This window comes from Pteropus vampyrus, unplaced genomic scaffold (genome assembly GCF_000151845.1).
Source record: "Pteropus vampyrus isolate Shadow unplaced genomic scaffold, Pvam_2.0 Scaffold680, whole genome shotgun sequence".
Taxonomy (NCBI): domain Eukaryota; kingdom Metazoa; phylum Chordata; class Mammalia; order Chiroptera; family Pteropodidae; genus Pteropus; species Pteropus vampyrus.
Genome location: NW_011889461.1, coordinates 217,306 through 228,488, shown reverse-complemented (window position 1 = coordinate 228,488; position 11,183 = coordinate 217,306). Strand labels below are relative to the sequence as shown.

Genomic DNA, 11,183 nt, shown 5'->3' with positions numbered 1-11,183 from the left:
GCGGAGGCAGGGGGAGAAACCGCAGCTGAGACAGCAAGTCAACGCTGCTGCGGTCACCGGGTGTAGTGCATCGCCCAGAGCCCAGCTGCCGTGGGTACCTCCTCAGTTCCTGGCGGGGGTGGGGGGGGCTCCGGGACCCCTGAGGGCGAAGCGGCAGGTACGGCTCTCCAGAGGGAAGGCGATGTCGCAGCCCCGGATGCGGCCGGAGCGCGCGGGAATGGAGCTTGGCGGCTGCGAGGAGCGCCTGCCGGAGGAGAGCAGGTGGGCTGGCAAGGGGCCGGGGAGTCGGGGGCGGATGGATGAGCTAGCTGAAGCACTGGGAGGCTTGGGAGGGCTCGGAGAGCGTGGAGAGTCGTGCCGGGTGCAACAGAGATGAGGGCGACTGCTGTGGCGACTTGTTAGGGAAGAAATTCTGAGAGGTGGCACGGGCCGGGATGTGGATAAGCGGAGGAGGGAGCCGGCTTAGTGAAGGTGAGCAAAGGTAGATAGGATATGTTAAGGGCAGGAGGAGCAGAAGTGGGTGACGCTCAGATCTAGGGCTGCTAGAGAGAAGGTGAATATTGGGAGGTTCTGTAGTGAGGTTCCATAGGCCAGAGTTTATAGATAGGAGTAGGGCAAAAGGTTGGTGCCCTGACTGAAGCTTGGTGGTGACAGCACGTCGGGCCAATATTAAGAAGGTTGAAGTTTTAAGAATTTCTGGGAGCAAAGGTTAGGAATTATGAGCGGCTTAGTAAGATGAGTGTGAAGAAGGTAAGAAAGAGGGCCTGTGGATGAAAGTGGGCGATTGTAATGGTAGTGGTGTCGGGGTGGGGGCTTGCTAATGAGACTAGAAATTGTCAGTGCCCAATCCCTGTTAGAGAGTGGCAGGACCTCTCTGTCATTTCCTTTTCATCTCAAATTCTTCACTCTTTCCTCACAGTGCAATAAAGCAATTTTACATTTATGTGCAGCTACTGTCATCGAGTTCATATCTTCTGGAAATTAGAGGGTTTAAGATTTTAAAAACTACTTTAACTGAACGATGACTTGGACTCTGTGGAGGTGCTTCCCCTGTTTAGGGTTTGCTTCATTTATAACTCTGGTCTTAACCTCTTAAGAATCTGCAGTAGTGACAGGATAAAGCAGTACTGTGACTTAAGGGAGTCTTGTTTGACTTTTAAAAACATTCAGATATAGTTACGATCTCAGGAGCAGTTGGAGTCCAAAGACTGGACATAAAAAACAAAACAAAACAAAACAAAAAACTGGTTGTAGAACATTTACCTCTGAGAAAATATCAACAAGGGAAAATTAATGAAATGTGCCTGGGTGAAGACCTAGCAGTTTTAAAGGATGACTCCTCTTTCATTTGCACACTATAAAAAACCTGGGCTGACAAAGACATTGGGGTTCTTGCCTGAGATCTATGAATGATGTGTTCAGTGAAAATGAACATCTTACTTCTCTTTTAATGTTTCAGTTTCTGCTTGTGGATATTTGGCTGTGTATTCTTCCTCCAGATGTCTGTGAAATGCTTCGTGTAAGAGGTTCCATATAAATTCTAAGCAAGTTTTAGGGTTATTTTTATTTTCCTCTATGAGTTCATGTGAGAGAGGCCGGATTGGAAATTCAAGTTCAGATTTCCTCCCTATCTAGCTGGACATCTAGCTGGGTTAGTTATTGACTTAATATATTTAACAAACTTTTTTTTTTTTTTTACCACATTGCCATGACTGCTTAAGAGCCTTACAAGTATTAACTTATTTAATCTTCATAACAACTGGATGAGATAGGTACTCTATTATCACCATTTAGCAGATGACGAAACCGAAACATAAGATAAATAACTTGCCAAGGTTATACAGTGAATCCCTGGTGGAACTGGGATTCAAACCCAGGCAATCTGGCTCCAGAGTCTGTGCTTTTAATACCTGTACTATGCTGCCTCTCACTTTGCTAACGTATAGTGAGAAAGAAATGTATAAGATAGTAAATTTTATATCGTTCTTTTCCTGTCGTTCAGGCCAGTAGGATACTCTTTTGCAGGTATCTTTTTCTATCTCATACTCTTTCCATGCTTACCTCTTAACTAAGAAACTCCAGTCAAAACTTAATTTCAGTTGTGGAATTATTCCCACAAAGTCACTCATACTATTGCAATAGCCTATTTGTTGGTTAACTCAGAATGTATTGTTTAATGAGACTTCACGGCACGGACTCAGCTCCTGATAGACAACTGGCAAATACATTTCTTGTGCCTGAGGATTGAGGCATCATGGCTGGGTCACTGCAAATCTAACCTTTCTATGGCCATTAAAACACCCAATTCCGTCTACGGCCATGCTGCCCTGAACAAGCCAGATCCCGTCTGTTCCCAGAAGCTAAGCAGGGTTGGGCCTCATTAGTACTTGGATGGGAGACCACCAGGAAGACCAGGTGCTGTAGGCATAAAAAAGTACAAAATAAAAAAATAAAGGATTGTAAGATGACAAGGTCCTTGCAATCTGTGAGGTCAACCAATGGTTTCCTCACCTAAAACAAACACACAAACAAACAAACAAATAAAAAACACCCAATTCAGAAAAAGTCTTTTTGATGAAATGGCATAATTTTTTTATATATGGATGCAACTTTTCAATATATTTTCTGAAAACAATTGTAGTGAGATGTGCCAGATAGATCTGCATTTGAATCTTAGTTCTACTGCTTAACTTGGCTTATCCTGTCTGAGTAGGAAGAATAATGCCTTCCTGAGTGGTAAGTTGTGAAGATTCAATAAGATAATGTGCATAAAGTTCTTCACAGAGTGTCTGGTGTGTACTAAGTGCAAAAAATGACTACTACTGTTCCCTTCCTCAGTTTTCTTGAAATTATGCTCTTGTGGTTGCTATTTGCAATGGTATAGCCTGTTCTTTCTTCTTCTCTGACTCCTCTGTTCGAGTTGAGCCCACTGAGGACTGGGGTGTTAGTCTAGCTTTTCACTTACCCTAAATTGCCTGGAGCTATGCAGTCTACTGCTGAGCTTGGAACCCAGCTACAGGTATAATTTTCCTGGCTCAGTGATGTAGAGTCAGAATTCAAGTAGTAAGATACTATTTCTTATCTGTAAACTGAGCTCATTCCATTGAGCTTTTCCAAAACCTTTTCCTCTTCTATTCTCTATCTCAATTAATAGAATTTCCACCCAATCAACCAAGCCAGAAGCCTCACAGAATGAAATTCGGTACTTCCCTATTCTTCATTTCCCATATCTAAGCAGTCACTAGATCCTGTGAATTCTGTTCCTGATTTTTCTCTTGAAGCTTTATATTTTTTTCTCCATTTTCAATTATTTTAGCTTACATTACTGAAAAATCCAGAGAGTAGTATTCTTTCAGGAATGGCCAAATGTAGGTGCACGCTTAAACGAAAATTTGTCCCTGTCTATGGGCTCTTTATTCCAATGTGTTGGCTTCATTCTCAGGCAGACTTCTCTACAGGATATAACCCTTAGCAACTTCAAGTTTAGTAATCCCACCCCACTAAAGAAAGAAAGGAAGGAAGGAAGGAAGGAAGGAAGGAAGGAAGGAAGGAAGGAAGGCAGGCAAGCAAGCAATCTCAATAGGTACAGCAAAAGCAAAATTCTGGGCTGACTCTTTTTGGACTGATTTACGTTCCTGTTTCAGGGTGTGGAATATGCTGTCAGGCCACAGTTATGTGTCTAACTCTGATGGATCCTGGGGTAGGGTGATGCTTTCTTAGAACTACATGGACCAGAGTAAGTGGCAGAGTTGTGGTTCTCCTGTGGAAAATTGAGGTTCTGTTACCAAAAGAAAGGGACGTGATTTCAGGGCAGATATAAATAAAATATTCACTGAAGACCATTATTATCTGTCATTGTAGATTACCTCAGTAGTATTGTAACTAATCTCCCAGTCTGAATTTAGTCAGCCTGCACACTACTTACCAACTTAATTTTTCAGAAGCAATGTTACTATAGTATTTTGCTCAAAAAATTTCAGAGGTTTCTTATTAAAAATAGAAAATAGTCAAAACTTCTTCCCTGGTATTCAATCTGTACTTTAGACCCTATAAAATTCCCAGTTACAAAACCATGGCATTCACTCACTCTCACATCTCCTTATCATTTTTATTCTTGCTCCTCTACATTCCCTGTAATACCTCCTCCTCTGCTTGGGGAGCTCTTAGTCATCCTTTAAATCATGTTCCTTTGGAAGAATGCCTGACCTGCACTGCCATTTTTTATCTCTCTTGTTATAGCACTTGTCACTTCATAACATTTTTATATGTAAGTGCCCATTTTCTTCATTGCGTTCTAAATACCTTGAGAGATAGGGACTCTTTCTGTTTAACCATCGTAAACCCAGTGCCCAGAACAGTGCCTGACATATAATTGATGTTCAGAGAATGTTTGTTCAGAGAATGAAAACGATAACAGTTTGGTCATGCCTCTTTTTTTTTTTCTGGTATTAGTTTCAAGTATACGATACATTGGTTAGACATTTATATAGTTTATAAAACGATACCCCTAATTGCTCCTTCTCTCCTATGGTTTTCCACCTAGCCATTATGTTAATGGTAACTGAAGTACATGCCTCTTATACCTGGGCAGGTGCCAGTGGTACTGTTGCTATAGAAAGGGCTTCTTTTTTCCCTTTTTTTCCTACTCATTTTTACTTTTTTACATTTATCTTTAATTTCTGTTTTCTTCCCTTTCTTTCCCTTTTTTCTTTGACTGTGCTAGGAGTCGACAGTTTATATAGCACTGGTAGCAAAGCAGGATGATCACATGATTTTTGAGCCATCCATACTGCTAGCCTAATTATTAGCACAAAAAAACCCTCACAGAAACATACTCTCGAAGCCTTTTGGGAAAAATGCTATTGTCAGAACCCAGGATAGAGGGAGGTTTATCAGCTGACGCAGGGACCCTAAGCTAAAGTTTTTCTCAGGATCTACCCTCCCCACAGCTGTTTCTGCTTTTTATAGCTGCTTTATCACTTCTTTCACTACATGGAATTTTCTTCTTTTTTTTTTTTTTTTTGTTTTGTAATCTTCATAAGCTTCAGCAGCCTACCTGGCTGGTTATAGAATAGTCCTGTCCAACATGATAGCCACGAGCCACATGTGGTAATTTAAGGTTAAATTAATTAAAATTATAATACAAGTTAAAATTTCAGTTTTTTGGTCGTACTACCCAAATTTCAAGTGCTAAATGGCCACAGTGGATAGTGCCTGCCATATTGGAAAATAAAGAATATTTCCAGCATCACAGAAAGTTCAATTGAATAATGCTTTTATAGATGTAAATCTGGAAATTTTTTAGGAAACAACTACAGCATGCTTACATGTTTTTAGTTCCTCTGGATCAGGATCACTTGAAGTTTAACCCACACTTGATTGGGAGGACAGAAAGTTGTTAAAGAAAGTCATAAATTGTAGTGACTAAATAGGTACTTGGCAAACTATCTCTCAAAGTTTCTGGAGCCATGGCTTCTGCGGATGAAACCCACAGGAACCCTGCTATGGTAGGACTGAAGAGATGATTGATTTTTGCCTAGAATATAGTCAGCAGAATCCCATAGTTCCCAAAGGGTTCTAAGACAGTTTCCCCATGAGCTCCTCATTTGGATATTTTTGAGAAGAAAGCAGTAAGAGTCATAATGATAGCATAATGATTCCGCTTCCATACTGCTTCAACACCATGATTTTATTTTTGCCTCCTCAAGAGTCCTTTGAAGGTTTAAAATTTTCTAAGTGGTTTTTTCCCCCCTTATTTTTAATTGTTCTACTTTGGTTTTTGCTCACTGTTTGTTGCTTTCTAGTCAGAGAATAAGTCTGTACTACTTTTACTTTTGAGGATTTATTGACTTTTGTGTGTGTGCCTTAATGCAAGGTGAATTTCTGTGAATGTTCTGTGTGCTTAAAAAAATGTGTTCTTCAGGATGTAGCTTTCTAAATGTAATAGAACAACCTTATTAATTATATATTATTTGCCTCCTATCACTTTTTTACTTTTGGTTTTCATGATCTGAATGTTAATCTCCCATTACTATTGCTTTCTTTCCATTTTTTATCTTTCTTTCTGTTTTCTGCAGTTTTTGTTTTGTGTGTGTTTTGTTTTATATATTTTGAGGCCCTGTTATTACATATGTAAAAATTAATGAGAGCTATATCTTCATTATGCCTCCTTTGTCTTTTTTAGTGATTCTTGCTTTGAATACAATTTTGATATTAAAATCATAGTTTCTTCCTCCCTTTTTGTTTGGCTGTTTTGTTTTAAATAGTTGAATTTATTCTATTGACATTTATTTTTATCTCATACCCATTTGGTCTTAAGTCTGTCATCTTTTAAAAATGGTTTTTATAATGTTTCTTTCTGTTTCCTTCCCTCAGCAGTTTTTAAGATAGTTTAGTTTTAGTTTTAATGATGGCTACCTTTTTCTTTAAAATAGTGTCCTTAAAACTGAGGCGACTGAAGCACTGTCTTACTTCCCGTGCATTTGCTATGAAAGTGGTGGTATGTGCCTCCTTTAATTTGCTTGTAAAACACTCTGCTACCCAGACAACTATAGGGTAATGAGATGGACTTTCTTATATGACTCATGAAACAGCCTTATTGTGTTACAGTAAAACTTACATGTTTCTTCCATTCTGTCATTTAAGCAGATTAGAATCTGTTATATATAAGATACGTCCAATATAGAGAAAGTCTTTTCTAGCTTTTCTGCTTCAGTGAGAGCACTATGAAAATAAACAGGGCCTTAGGATCTTTGCCCACAAAGAAGAGATTTGACCCTATTTAAATGCAGTTGAGATAGTCTTTGGATGTCATCAGTCTTAATTATGTCACAGACTGTCCAATCTCAGATAGTTTTTGGCAGAATTTTCTCTAAAGCAGCATCGGTAAGGATGCTTTATACTAGGTACCCCTTCTGATTTAGTTGGATTTATTAGATTTATGCAATGAAAGTTCAAAGGAAAAGGACAGAGAAAAAGGAAGGAATATTTCTATAGATTTCTCTATTCTCTAAAGCAGTTGTTATTATCTCCATTTTACGAATGAGAGAACTGAGGCTTAAAGAGTTTCAGTGGCTTCCCCAAGGATGCACTAGTTTGTGGATAGCTTTAGGTTGGCCTGACTGAGGCTTGTTCTCTTTCCACGAATGACATTTTCTCTCTGTTCATTAGAAATCCATAAGAAATAGAAGAGAAATGGTCCCTGTCTTTAAGAAAACAAACTGTAAACTGTTAAATAACAATGTATTTTTTTTTTAAGGATTAGTAGGAGGAATGGTATATTGACAGTATGTTATGACGTTTCTAACAAAGGAGTTAGAACAGGTCAGATTATTTAGAACTTCTTGGAGAAGGTTGATCCTGAACCTGATCCTGAATGGGGCAAGAAGAGAAGCATTCCAACTGGAAGGGTCTGCATGAATAAAGTCATGGAAGTATGCATGAGATTGACATGTTCGTAATGGAGTGTTTTAGAGGGAGGAGGAGAGGGAGAGGGAGAGGCTATTCAAATTGAGAATTCTGAGCAGGCAAGTTGGTATTTAGATTGGGGCCACGTGATAAGAGAATTTTTGAACTCCATACTAAGGAATTTGTGCACCATTGGTGGTTACTTTTCTAACGTAAGGGGTTTTTCTTTTATTTTTGTTAAATCTACTTGTCGAAATTCAATAAATTTGGTATCATTCAAATTTAGTGTGATTGGTGAGACATTTGTTGATGGCTGTGAAGTTGCAGAGTATGCCTGCAGTACTGCTTATTCTTTCCTAGACATTAAGATTCTGCTCTCGGCCATTAAGGGATGGGACTGGTTAGTGGTTAGGTTCTCCCAGGTGCCCCAGAGCCGAGAGATGTATAATAGAATCAAGTATCCTTTTTCTATAAGCATATCACTTATTTAAAAAGCATCATAAATATTTAACTACATACTCTATAAGTTAAATACTGTATAATGAAAAACGGAAAATGAGGAGCCAGATGAAAATAAAATTAAGCATAATTTAAGTGTGGTAGTCTGTTGCTACCTCAGTGTTACCAATGATTATTTTACTTAATTATGTTTTTTTTCTACTTTAAGAAAGAACCCATTACTTCTTTCCAGGAAGTACTTTCTGGCAGTAAAAGTCCCAGGTGCTTGCCTGACCACAATCTTTCAGCAAAACAGTGCCCTCGATACTTGAGTATTTATAAAATCCTTCATGGTACTTTCCAGCTTGTTTACTAACATTGTGCAGATTATTAATCTTTCGTTAATTGCTAGCCTCCAGGAAAGCCTAAACAGTTCTCTACATTCCCCTCAAATAACCCCAAAAAACCACTATTAATACATCGTTATTTCTCAGTACTTTTATATTGAGATCATAAATATAATTTTACATTTTGATTCTTGTACTTTAACATACTATCATTGGCTTTGGAAACTCTTCTTAATAAAAAATTTTAAAGGTTTCATGATATTCTATCATATGGATATCATATACCTTTCCTCACATTTCAGGGATCAAATCATTGCCTGACTTGGGCCAAACTGACCTTCAGCTCTAATCTCAGGTAGATACCACAGTCCATTCCAGATGAATGGCACACTGTAAAGGGGATATGCCAGTAAGTTGAAACTCTTTCCTTTTACCACTAAAAAGAGCATCGAGGATTGAAGATATGCCAATAGGTTTCTTGGATTAAATCATACTTTACAACTACATAGTACTTATTTACTATTTATTTCACTTGTTTTTAGTGATTAGTTATATATTATTTATATGCTGTAACACTTTAAAAAATAACATTTGCTTATAACTTTTCTGTTTTAACCTCGAGTGTTATTTCTAATTGTGATTTGGTAAACTTAAGACCAAACTGGCGTTTAGGAAAACTTTTTCTTTGGATATCCTTATTTGAGTTGCTTAAGAAATTTTTGTTCCTCTTTAAAGGAGGAATGTAGTCAAAATCCTCTCCAAAGAAAATAGTTAGGACTTGATTCTGAGACTGGCTTTACTGTTTGTTGATGAAAATGATTCAGGTATTGATGGATTATGCTGGTCCTTGACACTCAGGCCTGGCTCTTCCTTGGCATAGAGTGAGAAGCTTAAAAGACCTGCTTTTAATTATGGAGATTAAAGGAGAGCACTCTGTATACTTGCAGCAGTGGCTCTGCAAAGGGCTGCTTTGAACCTAATACACTACAAAGGCCTGGCCTGTGCCCAGATAAGGGTTACATGTGATACCATCCAAAATAATTATTACCAAACAGGTTTAACCTAGGAAAGACTGACCTTAACTGGCTGAAGATGTGGTTAAAGAATGGGGAGGGATATTAAATTTCTTGTGGTGATCTGCTTACTTGCATCTAAAATTCAGGTGTGAATGGATTACCATCAGTCCCCAACCTTTTTGGCTCCAGGGACCGGTTCTCTTATGAGAATAAAATGCCTGATGATCTGAGGTGGAGCTGAGGCTGTGATGCTAGCACTGGGGAGCAGCAGCAAGTACAGGTGAAGCTTCGCTGGCTCGCCAGCCACTCACCTTTTTCCATGCAGGCAGTTCCTAACAGGCCTCGGACTGGTCCAGGGGTTGTGGACCCCTGAATTAATCCAGTCGCTGTGTATGGGCTTCAACTGAACTTAATATTTCAATTCTCTGAAAATGATAACTATATCATTGGGATAAAGAATCCTATGAAGATAAAGACACTGAATAGACTAGCTATGTAAATCAATTTTTTTTTTTTAAATTACTTCTATAAGAACAGATACCAAATATAGATAGTTCAGTATATCTTAGATAAGAGCTACATTCTTTTTTTGTAGCTTTGGTATCTCAGGGACATTTTATTGTGTGGGGAAAGTTCTTCAGTTTTATGTAGATAAGTTGTTAGATCTGAATGCTCAAGGTTTCTAGGATTTCAGTGCTCTTAGTATAATATTGGAATCAAAGCCCTAGGATGATAGGGTACTTAGTATCTGCTTTCAGGACTTATCAACATGTTCTTTGACAGTCCAGCTTGTAAGATAAATACAGAATGAATCAGAACACAGATATGCAGAGTAACTTGAGGAACCAGACTGGCTCGCAGGTCTGCAACATTTGATTGTAACCTGTTGGAATGTAAAAACTGTATCAGTCAGAACAAGTCAGATTACCCCTGAGGAAGCATAGGAACTGGAGAGTCACTTAAGCAATAGTTGGCAGTCAGTTGGCCTCTGTGATGGCTGTTTCTCACAGTACAACAATAAATGGCATTTTAATAATCACTTTAGTCCTGCGTGCATCTTATCTTGAGATGTGTTCTCTTAAAATCTCTCAGGACTGGTATAGAATTAGAACAGGGGAATGGCAAACCCGTACATGAAAAGGTATTCCACATCATCAATCACTAGAGAAATGCAAATCAAAACCACAATGAGATGTCACCTCACACCTGTTAACACCTGTTAAAAGGGCTGTCGTCAAAAAGACAAGTGATAACAAGCTTTGGTGAGGATGTAGAGAAAAGGGGATCCTTGTGCACTGTTGGTGGGACTATAAATTGGTGTAGCCACTATGGAAAACAGTATGGTGAGTTCTCAAAATACTTAAGATAGAACTGCTATATGATCTATCAATTCTTCTTCTGGGTGTATATCCAAAGGTAATAAAGTCACTATCTCAAAAAGATATCTGCATCAGTTAAAACAAAGATATCTGCACCCTATGTTTATTGAAGCATTATTTACAGTAGCCAAGACATGGAAACAACCTATGTGACCACTGACAGATGAATGGATAAAGAAAATGTGATATGGACACATACATCCAATGGAATATTTTCAGCCATACAGAAGGAAATATTGCCATTTGCAACAGCATGGATGGACCTTGAGGGCATTATGCTAAGTTAAAATAAGTCAGACAGAGAAAGACAAATACTGTATGATCTTACTTATATGTGGAATCTACAAAACCCAAACTCATAGAAACAGAGAACAGGTGCTTGCCAGAGGTGGAGAATGAGAGTGGGAGAAATGGATGAAGGTGGTCCAAAGGTACAAACTTCCACTCATAAGTTTCTGAGTATGTAATGTACAGCATGGTGACTATAGTTAACAATGCTATATTGTTTATTGGAAAGTTGCTAAGAGAGTAGATCTAAAAATTTCTCATCATAAGAAAAAAATTTGTAACAATGTGAATTGATGAATGTTACTAAA

General features: G+C 38.5%; 1 protein-coding gene and 1 pseudogene across 3 annotated transcripts in view; both read left to right on the top strand.

The window, feature by feature from the left end:
• RUBCN (RUN and cysteine rich domain containing beclin 1 interacting protein) overlaps positions 1-11,183 on the top strand; it is a 55,056-nt gene continuing 43,873 nt past the window's right edge. For all 3 annotated transcript variants that reach the window (XM_011385273.2, XM_011385272.2, XM_011385270.2), the window contains exon 1: positions 1-261. In XM_011385273.2, coding sequence (XP_011383575.1) covers positions 182-261 — 80 coding nt within the window. In that variant the 5' untranslated portion in view covers positions 1-181. The remainder of the gene's footprint in view (positions 262-11,183) is intronic.
• Positions 2,310-2,427, top strand: LOC111733900 (annotated as a pseudogene).